This window comes from Scomber japonicus, chromosome 2 (assembly GCF_027409825.1).
Source record: "Scomber japonicus isolate fScoJap1 chromosome 2, fScoJap1.pri, whole genome shotgun sequence".
Classification (NCBI taxonomy): domain Eukaryota; kingdom Metazoa; phylum Chordata; class Actinopteri; order Scombriformes; family Scombridae; genus Scomber; species Scomber japonicus.
In genome coordinates, this window is record NC_070579.1 from 20,312,679 (window position 1) to 20,333,258 (window position 20,580).

The 20,580-nt window shown below is 40.6% G+C and overlaps 1 protein-coding gene across 2 annotated transcripts in view; it reads left to right on the plus strand.

Moving 5' to 3' along the window:
* dlc1 (DLC1 Rho GTPase activating protein) overlaps window positions 1-12,696 on the plus strand; it is a 78,923-nt gene extending 66,227 nt beyond the window's left edge. For both annotated transcript variants that reach the window (XM_053331011.1, XM_053331002.1), the window contains 10 exons: window positions 95-1,767; window positions 2,580-2,759; window positions 4,336-4,495; window positions 5,328-5,535; window positions 6,145-6,361; window positions 7,743-7,857; window positions 9,452-9,667; window positions 10,766-10,983; window positions 11,111-11,284; window positions 11,407-12,696. In XM_053331011.1, the coding sequence (XP_053186986.1) occupies window positions 95-1,767; window positions 2,580-2,759; window positions 4,336-4,495; window positions 5,328-5,535; window positions 6,145-6,361; window positions 7,743-7,857; window positions 9,452-9,667; window positions 10,766-10,983; window positions 11,111-11,284; window positions 11,407-11,506 (3,261 nt within the window). In that variant the 3' untranslated portion in view covers window positions 11,507-12,696. The remainder of the gene's footprint in view (window positions 1-94; window positions 1,768-2,579; window positions 2,760-4,335; window positions 4,496-5,327; window positions 5,536-6,144; window positions 6,362-7,742; window positions 7,858-9,451; window positions 9,668-10,765; window positions 10,984-11,110; window positions 11,285-11,406) is intronic.
* The last annotated feature ends 7,884 nt before the right edge of the window (window positions 12,697-20,580 follow it).

Sequence of the window (20,580 nt, forward strand, 5' to 3'; positions counted from 1 at the left end):
ATGTTCTCTAACTGTTCCTCTCCCTCCCTCTCTATTTTCCTTCCCTTCTTGCTGTTTCTTTCTTTCCCTTATCCCCTCCTTCTTTCTTATCCAGAGCGAGGACTCAGATGAGGACGAGCCTTGTGCCATCAGTGGCCGTTGGACCTTCCAGAGGGACAGCAAACGCTGGTCCCGTATGGAGGAGCTGGAGGTTTTCTCCACACTGCACACAGATGAGGCCCAACCTCCGTTCCCCAAGGACCAAGCATCCCAGAAAAGCAAGCTTGCCCTCCGTGAAGCAAACAGTTCAGAGAGTGTGCTGACTGACCTCAGCGAACAGCCTGAAGTCAGCTCCATCCATAGCACCGGGAGTGGAGGAAGAGGAGAGGAGAAGAACCATGGTGCTAACCTTCATTTACCAAATGAAGCTGCACCCGCTGGTGCCACCCGTGCCAGCTCTGTAGCTAGCATGTGTTCGTCCTCAGGCACAGGCGGGTCCGGATGTGCTAATGAGGACTCTCTGTCTGATGGGTTGCCTCCGTCACCTCTGGAGACACTTGGACAGTTCACCTTTGATGTGAAAACAGGGATGGGAGGACTAGGAGGAAGTCTTGACCATGGCGGCGGCAAAAGCACACGCTCACGAGCTAAGAGCTTCCTCAAGAGGATGGAGAGTCTACGACTCCGCAGTGGCACCTCCTCCAAGAGAAAGAAGAAGGGGAGCACCAGTGGAGGGAAGATAGAAATCAGTGGCCCTGTTATCAAAGAGGGTCTGGATGATGACAAGTTGCGAAGGCTCAACTGTGTGGACATCTCCAGTATCAACCTCAACCAGAACCTCAATCACCATCGCAATCCCACTCAGACTATGACACTTAATCGGAATCGCTCCGTGTCCTACTCCACTCAGACCAGTAACGGCAGCACAGGAAGTACTGGGAGCAGCCAGTCTGAAGCTAGCAGTGGAAGTGCAGTGAGCACACCAAGCCCAGTGACTCGTGCTCGCAGCCACAGCACAGCTGCAGGCTCTAGTAAGAGAGGAGGAATGTATTTAGAGGGTTTTGATCCTTTCAGTGTTCCCCAGCAAGCTTTAGATCGACAGCCAACACCCCTACCTAAATCTGCCCCACCCATCCCATGCCAAGCCAGTAATGGGATGACAATTGATGAGCAGAACCGCAGGAACAACTGCAGTGTTCGAGACAATGGTCGACAAGTGGAGGACGAAGAAGAGGAGGAAGAGGAGGGCATGATCTTCTTTTATTTACCAGAAGGTCACAAGCCCGGAACTTTCCCCAAAGCCCTGAAGGACGGGAGTTCACGCAACAACAATGTAAATGATAATGGGAACTCTGTGATCCTCAGAGGGCGGCAAAGTAGACGTCACCATCGTGGCTCTTCAGGCTCTGTGGACAGCCGACTCAGTTTTTATGACAACGTTCCCTACACTGAGAGAGAAGAGGACGTGGAGGAGGAAGAAGGAGATGAGCACAAACTGGAGGAAGTGCTACAGCACGTCAGTGGTCTGCAGCATTTTGTTAACGCCTGGTCAGAGGCTGTGGCTGGTGAAGAGGAGGAGGAGGACGACGATGAGGAGGAGGAGGGAGACTCAGATTCGGCATTGGACTCGGCTTCACCATGCCCGTCATCTCCTCTGCAGAACCGATTGGAGGAGACAGAGAATGGAAGTGACCAAGACAGCACAGGAAACCCGCTGGGCGAGGGAGAGGAGGGGATGAGAGAGAGAAGAGATTCTGGTGTCGGAGCATCTTTAACAAGAACCAGCAGGTCTGTTCCAAGTGCTGTATAACCATTAACAATTCACCCAAATTATGAAACAGTATGTTTTCTCACGTCATGGTTTTAAGATATCTATATTCATGCTTCTACCCGCAGCAGTTTCCAAAAATGATGTCCACAGACCATGTTATCTGTGGATGAACTGTTTTTTTAAGTAGTCAGCAGTTCCCATAAAAACATTAACACAAAAACACAAAAACATATTTTCATGAAACTTTTTTTAGTCTTTAAAGATTGAAAAATATTAGCCAAACTGTTGCTTCCAAACAGTATTATGCTCTCAGTCTTCTTCTGGTAGACTTTTTATTGTTACATGGTGCATGAAAAACCAAGGACAACAAAGCAAATCTGAGTCCAATAGAAACACAAACACTGAGGTACCAACAAAAAAAGAGTTTTCTATAGAAAGTGACAGCAAAGGATAAACGCAGGGACACGCTGAGACATCTCTCCTTACGTAATGGTGCTGAATACTCTGGAATGCTGCTTGGTCTCCATGGGGACTGTTTCTGTTCCTTCAGGAATCCACAAGCTGAATTACATTAGGGCGGTATGAGTTTTAGTCTTTTAGACAATCTCTTGATTGATATGTGAATAAATCCCTGTAATCCCTAAACTGATCACTTGGGGGGATAATACTACAAATACTTTGTGTGTGGCTTTGTGGTCTTTTCTAAGTTTACTTGTTCGCAAAAGTATGACGCAGAATCCAAGGGCTAAACTGCTTCTTTTTTTTCAGTCAACATTCTTCTTACATCTCCATTTGTGCCCTCTTCTCTTTCCCTTACCCCGTACTCCAGGCCACAGAAACTCCGCTGGCCGAGCTTCCAGAACTCCCATCGGCCCACTTTGGCCTCCGCCCAGCTCCAGATTAGCTGCCAGTCTGTGCTACAGATGAATCTACTCCAGAAGCTCTCTCTGCTGCAGTTGACTGCTCTGCTGGAGAGGCACACCCCTACAAACAAACATGGCTTCAGCTGGTGAGTGGACTTGAGGATAATAGAAGCTTATAAGACGCAACCCAGTGTATGTATTATAAGTAGGTTATTTATTATTTTATACTTAGGGATTTTTTCTAAATTCTTGTTAAATACTGTCTGGGCCTGACAAATTGTTTGTCATGACGCCCTTAAATTTTCCATTCAGCCATCCATCCGTGCCACTTCTATCCCTTCGTCACATCCATCTCCAAATCCCCTCCATCTGCAGGTTGTTGTATAGTCTGGTGACGGCTGTCCACAAGGGTTGGGTTTCACATTCTTTTCCCAGGCCCGTAATTGCTCGGAAGGGGCGTACATTGTCTTTTTCTCAACAGGGCAATCATGGCATTTCACACGCATGGTGTTACGAGAGCTAGAGGCCAGAGAGCCCTACCCTCAACAATTATCCCTCCACCATTGCCTTCTCTCTCAATTCTGGAGAGCTGGTCTGAATTTACTTGATGCTCATGATAATCTACCCAATATCTTGCACTCAATATCTTTTTGGGTGCCATTCTTTTGGCTTTTGAGATGCAGTCACTCCTGACCTTACATTTGCCATCTCCTTTTTCTTTTTCACATTTACCTCTTTTATGCAAAAGGTTATGTTGCTCCAAAAAGACAACAGATTGCTGGACATTCTTCTCAGTCAAAATAGTGTGTAGTAGTGTGCACCGAATAAACATGAGGAATTACCAAGCATTATCCGTTTTGTAACATCTGGTGCAATTTTTTGCAATACTTTTTTAAAGGTCAAATGAAGAAAATTAACTAAAAGTGAAAAATCACATCAAAATCACACCTTCCTTGGACAGAAATAGAAAGTGTTATGACAGTCTTATGACAGGCTGGAGCAGGCTGACCAGCCATAAACTTGTGGGCACATTCTTGTGAAACAGTCAGAGTTGGATGTTTCAACTGGGTTTGTGGTTATAGACTTGCTGTTCGCATGCACCCAATTGCACGTGCACACACACAGTGAAAAAATAGTGAGACAGACTCATTGTGTGGATGTATAAAGCAGTGAGATCCCCTCCCCTTTTGACACCCTGACGAACATCCCATTGCTCCCCCCTGCTATTCTCCCCTGGTCTTGTTTATCCTCCCCTCTCATAAACCTGGAGACAGGCTTCTGCAGAGGCTTGGTTTCCTCCATGCACACACATAAAGTACTCACAAACACACATACTTAGGTAGACAAGCTGCAACTGTAGCAATTTGACTGGGGATACAGTGTTTTTTATTAAATCTGGACTAAATGGATAACCGTGTCAGAGATTGTGAACAAATCCATCTTGTGAGTCAAAATCTGTAATGTAAGTATGTTTTTTGTACAGAGCTGTTAAATCCTGATTACTGTATGATGTGTTGCTGTTTATTAAAAAGTAGCTTCTGCATGGACCTTTTTGTAGCACAGAATCAAGCCAAATCTTTATTCATACACCAGTAATGGGTAGGAACTAATGCAGTCACATCACATTATTAACCTGTTCAGAGAAAATCAAGACTCCTGTTCCTGTCAGTATTCCACGTAGCAGGTATTGATGACCTATTTTTCTATGTGTCTATGTTGCAGGGCTGTGCCAAAGTTTATGAAGCGGATCAAGGTGCGCGACTACAAAGACAGGAATGTGTTCGGTGTGCCTCTGCAAGTCATCGTCCAGCGGACAGGCCAACCCCTCCCTCAGGGTATTCAGCAAGCCATGCGCTACTTACGCAACCAATGTCTTGACCAGGTAACATTTAATACACAAATAAACACTCAACACACAACAAGATGAACAGTTTATAATCCTGTGTATGTCTGACCTGTGTTAAAATTGCTTAGGCAATTTCTGCTAGAGCACCCCTTTAAAAGGGCCTAACCCTTGTTAATGGGTATTGTCATCCAGCTTGGACATTAATGATGTAATTAGTCAAATTTAAATCTTAAATATCAAACATGTTATTGGGGTGGGTCCGATTGCAAGCCGCTCGGAAGGTTTAACATTGGATCGGTAAACTGAACATTGGTACCGACCAAGGTCACAGTTGTGTGTACATAAAAAAGAGGGGAAAAGGAGAAAATAGCTATTAATGGAGGGCAAAACCGAAAAGAGAATGATGCTGTCCCTTTCAAAGTAGGACAAGGCGCCTCTGTTTGGAAGTTGTGAAAGCTCATGGAAAGTATTTCGGTCTGGACAGGCCAATGGCCTTTTTCCTGCCCAACATTGCCATTTTGTGCAGCCTTAAAAGGCCACTGATGAGGTCCTACACAACTTTCAGTACAAGAATGCTTACAGGGCTTCATGGGAGCTTTATGTAAATACAGTCAACAGGATCTGTTGTGATGTAACTGTATTGACTGTAAGCTCTGGATTTTGGGGATAAGTCAAGAATGTTTTTCCCCCAATATAACCCTCAAAGCTTCAAAAAAGTTTGTTCTGTTTTCTTTTGGAACATTTGTTTTTGATACGCCCTAATGATAAGATCAAATATTGTATTCAGAGTTATACTGAGAGTAATAAGGGATTGAAAGTTCAAAGCCAACTTTCCATTCATGATGTAATTCTTTCTCTCTGTCTCCAGGTGGGTCTTTTTAGGAAATCAGGAGTTAAATCTCGCATCCAAGCTCTGCGTCAGATGAACGAGGCTAGCGGTGCAGATGGCGGTGGACTCAATTACGAGGGCCAATCAGCCTATGATGTTGCAGACATGCTGAAGCAGTACTTCAGAGATTTGCCAGAACCCCTGCTTACTAGCAAACTGTCTGAGACCTTCCTCCAGATCTATCAGTGTAAGAATACACAAACACACGTACATTTCAAGCATAAACATAAAATCTTGCATACATACATGAGACATGTATTCATCTGTGAGTCGGTTGTGTGCTGAAATACAGAAGATGGTATTGTTTTGGAGCTGTTGATGCTTGTCTGCTGTAGCGCTAGAAATTATGAAATCGTACAAAACAAAATGAGTGCAGGAAATACCTGCGGAATGGGGTGATAGATGTGACACCTTAAACCCACATTGCAACAGTATTGTCTCATCCTTCCCTAACTCACTGTTAACATGGACATCCTCTCCAGTTCTGTTACATTATGATTGTAATGGCAACATTAGAAACTGTTTATATAAGGTGAAACAAAACCAGTCCTGTGCATGAAGTATGAAGCATGAAGCGCATAGCAGACACACACATACAGGCTTATGTAACCCACTTAAGTCGACACAGATCCCTTCATAACTCATTCCAGGCAGGGGAAAGAGAGGCCCAACAGAAACTCCTTCCTGTGTAAACCATTGAACACTGAAAAGATGACATGTAGCAATATTGTTGTTATTATTAATTTTCTGTGTAATATTGAAAAAAAGCCATGACATCTTCCCTCTTCCTCTCCAGACATGCCTAAAGAGCTCCGTCTTCAGGCAGCGCGTGCTGCCGTGCTGCTGCTGCCCGATGAGAACCGAGAGGCACTGAGGACGCTTCTGTGTCTGCTGAGCGACGTGACCGCCAGCGTGGCTGAGAACCAGATGACCCCCACCAACCTGGCTGTCTGTTTGGCCCCATCCCTCTTCCACCTCAACACCCTACGTCGCAAGGAGAGCTCCTCACCAAGGTGTGTGTGTGTGTGTGTGTGTGTGTGTGTGTGTGTGTGTGTGTGTGTGTGTGTGTGTGTGTGTGTGTGTTGGAATCAGTTCATTAGATTAAATATTTGCCTTTATATTGATCATAGTCAGTGACACAGTTATTGTGGGGGCATCTTACATAACATGCAATATGCTGTACATTGTGAAAACAGGAAATGGCCACTCTAAAGAAACAGAAAAGCAGGATATTGTAGATGAACGACAGAGAAGAAAAGGGAAGAGAGCAAAGCTTGAGAGAGGAGGAAGGGAGAGAGACACAGGAAATAGAAAGGTCACATAAACATCTTTACCTAATTAAGAAACATGTTTTGCTCCACATTTGTCAAAGTTTGAAAAGAGTTAATCAGGTATAAACAGTAAAACACTCTTTTAGGGCTGCAGCTATTGATTATTTTTGAAATCGATTATTCTATAGATTATTTCATTGATTAATCGATGAAAAGGTGATTAAATTCTTTTGCCTTATTAAATAGCGAAAAAGACATGTCTCTGAAAATGAACAATCAAGCCAGTTTTATTCCTGGACATTCCTTTTTAAAATCAAAACTAAACTTTAGAACCATTAAACTTTAACTTCAGAACCATCTGAAACAAATACATGAAAATAATAATATAGTAAAGTCAAATGACTTTGAAACAAGACATATTTAAGATTCATAACTTGGACAAAGGCTATTTGGTCTGGACATTCAATTGTTTTAATCAAAACTAAACCCATTTATTGCATTTAACTTCACTGCCATCTGAAACAAATGCATGAACGTACTTACTTTTAGTGACTGATTTTAAAGTTTGCATCATTAGGCTACCATACAAATTAAGTGCACTAGATTGCCCCGCTCCTACTACATCAGTGTAGAGACCTGAGATCAACCTCTCTGCTCCTCTCCTCATCTCCTACTGCTGACTGGCTGACTGAGATCTTCTCAGCAGGTAGAAACTTCACTAACTAGAACAACAAGCTTAATGATCCACACGGTGACTTGTGTAGCCCCGTGTTGCCCCCGACTAGATGCCACACACACACTTTGTAGTTTTTTAGTAAACTGCTCCGTGACATAGCGAGTGACGCAATGTGCATCAGTAATAACCATCCGTGTAAAACACAAGCAGAGCAGGTCAAATAAACAGGTGAAATGAATTAAACGAAGCTTCGATTCATGAAAAACTGCCTCCATCATTTTTTGTAACCGAATAATTTGAATAATCATGTGAGCTCTACACTCTTTCTTTTCACCTTCAACCTCTGCCACTTCTTTTTATACCTACTCTCTGGATGATGGATGTTGTTACTAATCTTTCTGTGTCCACTTCTCTTCCTTTTTTTTCTCTCCTCTTCCTCTGTCATAGGGTGATGAACAGGAAGCAGACACTGGGAAAGCCAGACCAGAGAGACCTGAATGAGAACCTGGCTGCCACTCATGGCCTGGCACACATGATCCAGGAGTGCAGGAAACTCTTCCGGGTCAGTGCTTAACAAGACCAAAGCTGAAAATGTACTGAAAGTAGTTTGACAATGTAAAGCTTACAGTGTCACATATAAAGGCATCGTCAATCAAAGAGTGTTTAATACAGTGTAAATGTCACCTCCAGCTCACTGTACCATGTCATTACCAAACACCTTGTGTCCCAGTGTTTGTCCTATAAACAAACATAGCCCAAGTTACATAACTCGTTTATCCATTCCAAGCTGTCATTTGCTCACACAGTGTTATGATTACATAAAGTAAATGTGCCAACTACTGTTTTAAATGCCATCGTTATACAGCCCTTGACTTAACTTTGTGTCTCTGTGTACACTCATACCCAACTCAAGCTTCTGTGCATGAAGCTCAAATACAGCATAACTGTACAAAACCCACACAGATGAATTCATCTCTGCCTGTATGGTTCAGTGCATCCACAAAGAGAACAATTGACTGGATAAACAGGAAATAATCAGCAAACTACGCGATTACAAATCAAATTTCAATCCAATTTGGCCTAAAACGTGCTCTGCCTAGCGCAGTCTTGTCTGACATGCTACAGTAAATGCTAAAGGGCAGCGTACTGTCTGTCATTATTGTTCAAAGCTTTATTAGATTGTGAGAGAACTTCCTGGCTTCCTGTCATGGTTGCATCACACAGCAAGCAAACCCAATTAACTCTTGAATTATTTTATTTTAATTAGATTTCTGTTTGCTAATGGAGGTTCATAAAAAGGGAGATGACGTATGAAATGACAGACCGTAATTAGCTTCCATTTCAACAAGCCTTTTCTTAGACAGTAATATTGTTAGTATTCAATTAAACTAGAAAGATGGCATGTACAAACAGACAGAGGGCAAAAGGAAGTGATACAGAGATAAAGAAAGAATGAGTGAGCCTGGCAAACAAGAAGATGGAAATAACGTGGTGTTCTTCCTACAGTGGCCCTCAGAGGTCACGCACGGAAGCTTAAGAAAACACATTCAAATAGACAAACAAGCAAATTAAAAATCATCTTCATCAAGTTGACAGCAAACGCAAACAAACTGCGAAGTAAGACAACACAGAGTTTTTGGTTTATTTTAACATTGTGATGTGATGTCCAGATGTGTTCATCTCTTTTAAATGTCCTTAGGAACCTGTGTTGTCTGTATTTGCAGTGCATTTTCTAAATGCTGCTTATGTGTCATCAAATTGGTGAAGATGTTTTCTTAATTTGCCTCTATTTTGTCTATTTGTTTGATTAAGCAGCTGTGCATTGAGCTCTCAGGGCCACTGTTGTTTGATATGTAATTATTCTGCCTGCTACAAGTTACGCTCAATTGAATTTCCCATCAATTGAAGGAATTAGTCATAGAGACAGTGCGGAGGATGCTTATCTTATTTGTTAGCCTAATTGCTCCTTTTTTATGTCCTGGGTTGGAAAAATATTGTTGTTGAAACTTACTGATAATGTTCAGGAACCAGAGCCAAATCAAACACATTGAATCCTCACACACTGTAGCTGTTTATGGCCTCTATGGCAATCAATAGAAAAGTAACTTATAGTGTGAATAAAGGTTCTGACTCTCATCATCCTCCTTTTCCACCAGATCCCAGAGGAAATGAATCGCTGCAGGAACTCGTATGTTGAGCAGGCTCTGCTGCCGCGACGCTTGGAGGAGCTTGTGGGTGAAGAGGCCGGCCAAGGAGGCTACAGGGCGTACTTACAGGAAAGCCTGGACGCCCTCCTCAAAGACGCTAAGGACAAATTCAAAGGTTATGACAGCTGCTCCACTCCCGAGCACGCCGAGCTGGCCTATAGGAAGGTAAGCCTGCTTACTTATCAGTTCTTTCTAGTATTTTCACACATCATTCATTCAACATATGTGACTTTCAATGGGTTTGTGATAGAAAGTGAATACAATGGTAAATATGCCATGAAGCAAATCTAATGAGATTCATGAAAGATTCATTAACAAGAGTAAAAACAGATCATCAGTCAATCTGTCTTCAGAGCGTAAACAAGGCGCCATCCATTAAACACACACTATCTTTTCAACTATCTGTTTCCCGTCGTTTCCCTCCCTTTCTCTGTCCGCCAGTCCCTCTCTTCTGGTTCTCTAAATATCTAATGGAAAACCAGCAGTTCAGGTTTCCTGTATAGAAACACATCCGTGTGAAACCATCCAGGCCCTTGGCTTCTCATTCCCATCCCTTCCCTGGACTGTTTCCCAGAATGACATCAGCTTGTCACACACACACTTGTACATTCATACGCAACCTCACCATTATCCCAGGCCTACATTTCCTGTGTCTGATGTGCAAGGCCTCTGTATGAGGTTTATCTTTTCTCCAGTTCAAGAGTCACAAGGCAGAGAGAATGTATTTTCTTTATCATCTGATGACGAAGCAGCTGACTTAGCTAAAGGGCAATGCAGGGTTTTGAAACAGAGACCGACTGTTGTTCATACAATTATGGCTTAATTACCACGACTAATCCTGTAAATATGACAGATATGATTATCAGGATGTTTCCAAACACTTTTAAAAGTCACTTGAATTTCATATATGTTCATCCTTTACAGCCCACTCTCAAAAGTGGTACTGAAAAATAACTTGATCTCACACTGTGGCCAATTTGGATAAAAATGTATTTTATCAATCATTTAGTCATAAGAAGTGTGAAACAATACAATTATATGGAGAGAAATAACAAAACAAAATTATTACTCACACTTTGGGTCCCCAATAAAAAATGTGTCCAAATTGCAACCATGAACCAAAACATCTCCAGTTCATGTTCGGACGAGGATTTTTGTTGCATGTAATTTATTTCGTCCCTAATTTCCTTGCGTTAAATTCCACCAAAAATATTTAAAAGAACAGCATGTTAAGTAATTACATCTTTCTGTCTGTTTCTCCAGGTGCATGATGGCTTTCCACTGCGGCTGTGGAAAGTGACTGTGGAGGTGCCAGCAAGTCCTGAGGAGGTCCTGACACGGCTGCTGCGGGAGCAGGGCCACTGGGACGAGGACCTGCTTGAATGTCGGGTGGTGGAGACCCTGGACGAGAGGACGGAGGTCTACCAGTATGTGAGGAACACTATGGCTCCACATCCTACGAGAGATCACTTGGTGCTCAGGTAGACTATTTTCTTTCTCTTCTTCCTTCTTCCTCTAAATTACTTCTCTAGTTGTCTTCGGTTTTTTTTGCAGGGTTTCCTCTGATTTCATGTTTTTAATCCAAACTCTCTTTACTCTTTCAACCAGAACATGGTTAACAGATCTGCCTAAGGGAGCGTGTGCATTTGTGTGTACATCTGTGGACCATGAAGGGGCACCAGTGGTGGGCATTCGGGCCAATGTCCTCACTTCACGCTACTTTATTGAGCCCTGCGGAACTAACAAATCCCGACTCACACACATTTCCAGGGTCGACTGCAGGTGAGTAAATAACTGACAGGAGGGAGAAAACCTTGGGGATTTTACTAGTCAATCAACATTATTTAGCTGATAAATAAATTACACAAAATTTGCTAACACTGTGTATCTCCTTCTTTATTCAGGGGTCGTTTCCCAGAGTGGTACAATAAACTGTATGGACACTTGTGTGCTGCCGAGGTGGCGCGGATACGTGACTCATTCACAGCAACCATGGACAAATGAGAAAGCAGCATACAATTTGGGCAACAACAGTCTCAACAACTTCGTCAGACTGTTTTTGGATCCGACTGTGGATTTGAAATGACTCATTCCACCCATTCCAACAAAGAGCTAGACCGGGTCCAAGCCACTTTATACACACATTTAAAGGACAAACCCTGGATCCTGGATTGAAGGACTTCTTTTGCTCTGATTATATCACAACAGACTGATGTTATCCGTTGAAACTGTTATTTGGAGGCTCTTCATGTACTGCCATATCACACAAACATTTTTCTGGGCCAAAGAACATGACGTCGCTGATACAGGATGTGAGATTTAAACTTTATCCAAGGGGTGCTATTGCTTCTGAGAAGCAAGGGGATTCAAAGTGTGGGTGTGTGAATGTGTGTATGTGTCTGTGTGTGTGGTTGAGTGTTTGCATGAGTGTTCAGTACAACAAAAGATTAATAGATACATATTCCTTGCACTGGTTTCCAGTTGCAGCATAATGTGTACACAGTATTCTGTTCACACTAATGGTTGGTGGTTTCTGTTACAGTAAAGCACAGAATAGTAGATAATATTATGGTAATTTGATTGATGAATTCATGAGTGAGGAAAGATGCCGGTTATATGCAGACTAAGTAGAGATAATAGATAGGATATTGTGAGATGCAAGGTGGCTGATAGCAAAGAGGGTTTTAAGGTTTCAGTAGAGGAGTGCAGAGACAGATGAGAGTCGGTGGCTGGCTCACCAAAAAGAAAAGAACGATGAAAAATGGGCTTTGTTTACGAACATGTAAATAGATCATTCCTTCAAAAAGAATACAAATTTTAGTTAATGTGCCATTCGTTTGATACAGAGATAAGAAGATACATGGGCAAAATTAGTGTAGTGTAGTGCAAAAAACTATTATTCAGTGACTTTTAAGACCAGACTTTTTATGACGCAGTTTGTGAGCGTGGCCCAGTGTTGGAGACAGGAAACATTACATATTCTACAGGAGACCAACAGATATAATGGACCAAATTTGTAAAAAGCTGAAAGAAAAGCCTATCTTAAGCTTTTCCTTACTATGAAAGTAAAAAAAAGTGAAATGTGCTGTTAAGAGCACAGTCAATTTCCATTTCTTTGAGATTGTTGTAGGATGTCTTCACTTTTATACATTTGGGGAAGCAAGTAATATAATAATTTCACAGTGGTTTTTGATGTACATGACAACAGAAAAAAACTCTTCTAACCCTGCAACATAAACCTCTGGCTCTTCCTATGAGAGAAAAGATGACAAGTAAAGAGAGAAAAACAAAAGGTCCTTTTATAAAGGTGGAGATTTTACAGGTTTTACTGTAAAGAAGAGGGCAGATTGAATGTTTGTGTGATTTCAAAAGGAAGGAAAAATATCTTTGTGTAAGCTTCTCTCTGTGTACTGTTTTGTCAGTGTTTTTAAAAGAAGTAAGAGATTTGGGTCCTCGTAACAAAGTTGACCTTCTTCGTCATACATAACACTCTTCACGCTTCAATCTGAGGGCTCGCATCTGTTATGTTGAGTTGTATGATTAATTCACTAAGTCATTGTTCATATCATAAGTGCTCATACCTTAACTGTGTCTCTGCCAAATAATAACGCATGACAATGACAGTTAATTTAAAACAAATATATTTATACCTCAGATATATGTTTGTTTTGTATTATACCATTTTATTTTATTTTATTGTAAATGTTAAGCTTTGTGCTACAGAACTGAACAAATGTTTTATCTTTTTTATTAATATTATTTCTGTACAGGTTAATCAAAGTGCACTATTAAATGTATTAAAATCATTTTTGTCTCTCGAGAGTTATGTAACCGCAGACAGATTTTCTGACCGATAATTTGAGGGTCTGTTCTGGTTTTGCTCTTCAAATCCCCTCATAATCTGTTCAGTCGTTTGTTTACACTGCAGTTTGTTCCGAGTGCTTACACCTTCTCAGATCCAGAGCTGGATTTCTTTCTTCACTTCCCTTCACCGACACATCCACCTCTCTGTGTCCTGCCTTCATTCCACACATATAAATCCGTGACTAGGCCAGCGAGGCGTGAGCTGCGTGCAGGCGGGTATGAACTGGCTGGGTAGATGGTGATCTCACTCCTTGTCTTGTTTCTTACATAACAGTTTCATATAGCAGAAGACAATGGGGTCCGTTGTTCCACAGCTGGCCTGGTCTAGACTCAAGGGGGGGCAGTCATGCGGAAAAAAATGAGAAGGAGGGGGTCCAAGGGTCAGAGCAGGGGCCAACATACCCACTTTGCCAAGTGAGAAGTGGCCATCTGTAGCAGCAAAAACATCTTTCTCGTGCATGTATTGTACAAAGGTGTCACATGTTGTACTTGTTTTGTTCGCACTTTGCTCTTATCCAAACATTAGAATTACTATAAACCATAAACCTTAAACCTATACACTTGGACTGTGTACATAGCTCGAGGGCAGGTACTTTCCACACATGTACACTGTGACAGCAGAAACAAGTATTAACTTGATTCTGGAAGCCCACAGCCGAGACAATGCATTTACATTTTGAGCTGGCATACTCACTCACTCTCCTCTGATGGACCGTGAACATTTCACATACTCTCCTCTGGAACAAGAGATAAACCAGAGCACTCACACACACAGGTAGCCACATGCATACGTGTTCATGTCCTCTTCTTTTAATTTGTTGTGTTCATTAAACACATTTGTTGTTACTTTTGTTTTCCATAACTAAAACTTCTACAGGAATTTTCTGTCTTCCTCACTTTCTATTTCTCTTCCCCCCTCTGTGTGTGTGTGTGCGTGTGTGCGTGCACACACTCCAAACACTGGTATGTTTTGGCATGTACATGTGTATGTATTTTTCCTGGAAACCCAAACACCTCTGGGAGATTATGCAGGGCCAGATAAGACTGACCAAGAGTCAGCACCAGGGCTGCATTCCTGCACTGCTGTTTGAGAATCGAGCACAGGAGGTTTCCCACATTGATAAATGAATACGAACATGTAAGTGCATGCTTCAGTGTGTGTGTGTGCATTTTTTCTGCCCATTTGTCAAGTATTTATCAGAAACGATTTATTCAGTTTGTAACAGAACGGTAAGTTTACTGATGAGTCCACAACAGTTCTGGTTTTTATATTTTATTATTAGAACCTAAAGACAACTGAGTACAGCAGAGAGAAAGAAAACAAACATAACCATGCCTAACAAAAGGACAAAAACATCCAATACACACACACACACACACAACCAGACAAACAAAGACAAATACAGCATCAGAAACAATCATCACTAAATGGATTAGTTAAAAGTTTAGAATCAGCCAGTGGGAGGAGACAGTCAGGTTTTATAATCCAAGTAGTAGCAGGCTGTCTCCCCATGTTCAGTAGTACCTGACATGCAATTAAAGTTAAGTCTTGAGATCAGGTCTGGTGAGCAGTGATTATAAGTGTGAGATTTTGAGACATTTATAAATATTTATCCCCTGTAATGAAGGACAGAGCACTGTTTTAAGGCAACATGAGTATAAAGTTTATTTCCACAGTCAATCACAGACAGGATGGTTGACTGTGCAATTATGTTCCTGTCCCTAAGATACACACATGCAATATTCTGATATAGGAAACTTAATTTTATTTCTATTAAAGGCAACTTGTGGTTTTAAAATCCTTCTGAACCAGAGAGTCACATCATCACTAGAAACTAGAAAAATAATGGTCAGGGTTCAACCAACAGCAGAACTGATATTTCTACCAAATGTTTGCATCTACTTGTACTTATTCATGTGCCGTCACTGCACATGTTACAGGTCAGCCACATGCACAACCCTATAAAAGCACAACACTATAACAACTTACCAGTTTATTGCAGATTGTTATATCTATTGCATTGTAGGGTGCAGCTAAAGCAGAGTCCCTCCTGAACTGGCTAATAATTGGTCTTGTTTGGTCACAAGAAATCCCACAGGCGTGCCAAATATCTGACAGGAACTGTGGAATACATAGCTCCATGTGGACTAGAACATCTTGATGGATTGCATTTGTAGTATTGTTGTGGCAACAAAAATAGTTTAAGACTCAACGTGGGAAAAAAATGACAAGTGATTCAGTCACACAGTGTTTCTACAGTTGACCTCATATAATTATATTTCTGCAATGTGTCACAGAAACTCCAAGAGCAGGGAGTAAAGAACATAAACATGCAGCAGATATCACTGCAGCACTGATAATGGGGATAAAAAGTTTGATATACCAGAGTATGATCATAAAGGAATTGACACACTGTTGTTATTATGATGAGCTAATCACTTGCCAGATGGGGTAGAGTCAAATCCCACAGAGGTCGTGTCACAGTCCCAGTCCTCATAGATGGATAACTGAGTCATTCAGAACAGAATGTTGGCAATTTGACGGGAGTCTGGATTTTATTTGTTCATCAAAACTGGCTTAAAGTTCATTTGCAAACAGTTGTCAAGCAACAAGTCCTTAAACCCAAACATGCTAAAATTCAGGCTTATTGACAATTAGCTGGACCAGGGTGAACTGCATACATGAACTCATTTACAGATACAAATGTCTCACTTTCTAAGATTTATGATAATAGAATTCTGATATAATTATAATGTTTTAAACATGCAGGTTATTATATATTTAGTTTGAGATAAAGTACTTTGAGTAAAGTACTCAACTAAAAGATTATGATTGTTAAAAGACCAAGGCAGTGACATTATGCAGTTTGTAATAAGACCACCACTTTCTAAAGTTGTCAATTAAAGAATTTGCTTTGCTGAAACATGTTTACAGAGAAAATCCCACCTTCTGACGTAGTTTAATAATATTTGATTGTCATAGCAACATCACTCACAGTCATATTCACTGGTAATATCTGATCTGTTAACAGTGATGAATGTGTGGACACAGTAGGAACATTTTGGAATAAATAACAGCAGTAGTACTGCAGGAACATAAAAATTTGACTTATGAATCTATTGCCCCAGTGCATACTAGGAGGGTTACCAACACACCCACCTTAATATGGGTTGAGCGCTCTACTCATTGTGCCTTTGTTATTCGAAACAACTTCATCCTTGGTTAACAAATCAATCCTCAAACTGCCTTCAAATAAACAAATTAGTTGGATGAAAATTAACAGGATTATTTTAGCCTGATGACAACATGTTAGCTTGAATTAGTTAAACACACATGAAGAACAGGGCTCAGATATAGTAGTGTTTGTGTTCAATGTGTGTGTTTGTTTATGTTGTGTTTGAAGGTGGGGTGACGGGGAAAAGAACAACAGAAACAATGAGGAGGACATGCTCTGGATCATTAGACACATCATCAGATACACTGGGAGCATCAACATCTACATTTACTGCAGCAAGTGAGTGAAAAAGGTACACTCAAATGACTAGGGTCATGTGAGGACTGGTGGACTGTAATATATTCTCTCAGTTGAACAAATCAATATTTTTTAGATCTGCACACTTTTTTCCAAGTTGTTTGAGTCGTTTGCAGTCTTACACTCTGAGTTTAGTATCACTGACATCTTTCTAGATATATATATATATATATATATACTTGCATTGCTTCTAACATCTATTTCTTTTTTTTATCAAGTCATTTAACCTGACAGACAAAAGAGCTAAAAGCATTGAATACAATGGTGTCTTGTCTTGTTTTTTAATTGAATAATATGAACATTAAAGACATTTACCAGTTAAATAGAAAATGTGTATTCTTCTGGAATTCAAAATATCATTGTGCAATACATAACTATATGTCAAGTAAATAAAAATATCAGAAAATGTGTAAGATAAATTAAAAAAAAATATTAATAGATTACCATAACATCTTAACAACATAATCAAATAATATCCAAAAATAAGATGTCAACAATAATAACAATGAAACGCACAGGAAAAAAAGTTTGGGAAATACCAAATACAAGTAGAAGAATTATAAGGGTTTGTTATCACATTCAAGTGTAGTAATGTCCCTTATTAGGTGTCTGGGTTTATTAAAGATAAACTTCTCTTTGTCTTTCTAAAACACAGATGAGGAACAGCAACTAGAAAACAAATTCATATCTGTCTCTGGCTCAGTTTCACAAAAGGTGCATGTCGGTAAATTTGGAAATGATTGTGTTAAGTCGGTAAACGTTATGTAAGATCCTAAAGTGAATTTCCCTAATCTTGTTCAAAACGCAAAATTGGAAGAGGCATAAGCATGCTTTGTGCCAATTTGTATAATCTAACTGTGAATTCCAGAAAAACATTCCTGTAGGTTAAATTTTCTCACTGATGTTGAAACTCCATGAAACATACACAAGGTGTCGCTGAACAACTTGTTCAGCTACTGTTTTATAGTCCAACACTGTCCTCTAGTGGGTGTTTGGATTGGCACATTCACCCACAACACACACACACACACACACACACACACACACACACACACACACACACACACCAGTCCAACACTGTCCACAATCCATTACAGTTTTTCAATTCTCAAAACATGATGAGCCATCCACACATCGTTGTCTAATGAGCAGTACAATCCTTCAATTGCCTTCAGGTGGTAACATTTAACTTGTGTGAAAGAAACATTTTTAACTAAAAAGTTATTGTTGCTAAAGACACAACAGTGGGATGTCTGAGGAACTGTGTCAGTGTTTAGTAGTAATCCATATTTTGATTTTTACTCTGATTTCTGATTGAGAGTAACTTACAGTTACCTAATATTGTGGTCGGATTTTTTTTAATTTACAGCCAATGTAATAAACTTGTGTGATATTAACATGTTTCAACAGTCTGTTGACACCTTTTTCAGTTCAGCATTCAGCTTTGTGGTGTGATTCCAGCTCTCACTAGTATCTAATATGGGGACAGTTATTTATATATAATATATAGTTCATATATACAGTTGTGAACATGATCATCACACAAATGTGAACATGATCATCACTAAAATCTAACTTTTGCCTCCTTTGGCGTAAATGTGAGAAATAACAGAGGAGTTTCTAGCGTAAACTACATTCGAAAGAATGTGGACACTGGCCATGACAGACAAAACACCAGGTGGAGTTTGCTACAGATGTTAAAGGACCCCAGCCTCCTGAGGAAATAGAGCCAGCTCTGCCCCTTCCTGTAAACTGCATATGTGTTTGCTGACCAGTCCAGTTTATTATCCAGATGCAGATCCAGAAATGTATAGGTCCTGACTACCTCCATATTAACCCCCTCAATGGAGACTGGTAGCACAGGGGGGCTGGACCTTTCTGAAGTCTACAACCATCTCCTTGGTCTTGGTGGCATTCAGCTGCAGGTGGTTTGTTCTGCACCATTTCCCAAAGTCCTCCACCAGGCTCCTTGATACTTGATACCATCCCAATACACCCCACTATTGTAGCATCATCAGAAAACTTCTGCATGTGGCATGACTCAGAGTTGCACTTGAAGTCAGCAGTCTAGAGGGTGAACAGTAGAAGGGAGAGCACAGTTCTGTGTGGCGCACCTGTGCTGCTGATCACAGTCTCAGATGTGCAGTCCTTCAGTCTGACAAACTGAGGTCTTCCTGTGAGATAATCCAGGACACCAGGTGTGGATCCACTCATTGGTTTCTTCTCAGTAGAAGTGTTGTCATCACATGCAGAATAGTCTATCCAATGTTTCATGAATAGTATTGTAATAAACCTTGCAAACCAGTAAGGTTTTTGTCAGACACAGGAAGCAATTATATAAAAATTACAAACTTTATTTCCTTTTCAATAACATTAATTTAGGGCACAGGCTGAGACAGGTAAACAGTAGACCGATCCAGGACATGAAATTCAACATCCAGAGTTCAGTTCCACACCACAAAGGGCTAGGTAGGAAACAGAAAAGCTTACACCACACACTTTTGTTTTTAAATAACAGCACTGCACTGACTATCATCCCCCCTGCCACCAAGCATGCCGGCTACCCACGCAAATCAAAATAAGTTAACACAGATAAGACTAACATATGAAACAAGACTACAATCATAAACGGACATTGAACATGAAATTTTATATACTCACACAGCTCCACCTGCTGTCTCATTACAGTATTAACTAGGATTTACCAGCAGCATGATACTGGTGCTCTGAGAATCATTCAGTCAACAAATACATGTGTATATCAGATTACATAGATAGATGAAGAGAGCTAGCAGCAGAGCTAGCCGCCGAGCTAGCTCTCAGACATGGGTCCATATTTCTGGTAGAGGTGGTGACTTTGATTTACAGGTAACACTTGGTAGGGGGTGGGGTTTCACCAAACGCTTTGGGGAGCAGAGAAAGAGGCTGATTTTTACACAAGAAGCCTAATTTCATATATTTGGCGGGCATGGTACTTTCTTGTGCACCAGGTTGAGCCTTGCTGGATCCCTGGTGCAGGTCAGACGCACGCTTTCTGCGTGTGTATCTCAGCTAGTAGGCCTTACTTCGTTGCTATCCCTTTCTTTAGTTTTATTATATAAGTATATGTATAAGTTTTATTTTGCATTGGTATATATTTAAGGTATGTTTCAGGTGTTGTGTTCGTGGTGGAGGCCCCCCATGTTTCACACAACAATGCGCTTGCCTTGTGTTTCCATTATGGATAAAGGTTGTGACATTCATGCAGAACTGCATTGGTGCCATACCAGAATGAAAAAAAAGATCATTATCACATTATCTATTAGATAGATAGATAGATAGATAGATAGATAGATAGATAGATCATTTGACAAACTGCATTTTTAATGTCCAATGTTGTGCAATATTAGTATTTCATGTATAATACCAATTTCAATTCAACTTTGCAATATATATATAATACTTATTTTTTCTTCTTGTTTTATACTTATTTATTGTTTTATTGTTCTTTTTCTTTCTTATTGATGCTGTTCTATTTTATTGTCCACTTGCTACTGTAACACTGCAAATTTCCCCATTGTGGGATAATAAAGGAATATCTTATCTTATCTTATACAGTGCACATCCAAATTAAATTTCATAGCAATGGCTCAAAACAGTACAGTATATTAAAAAGCTTTTTTTTAGCATTGGTAACTATCG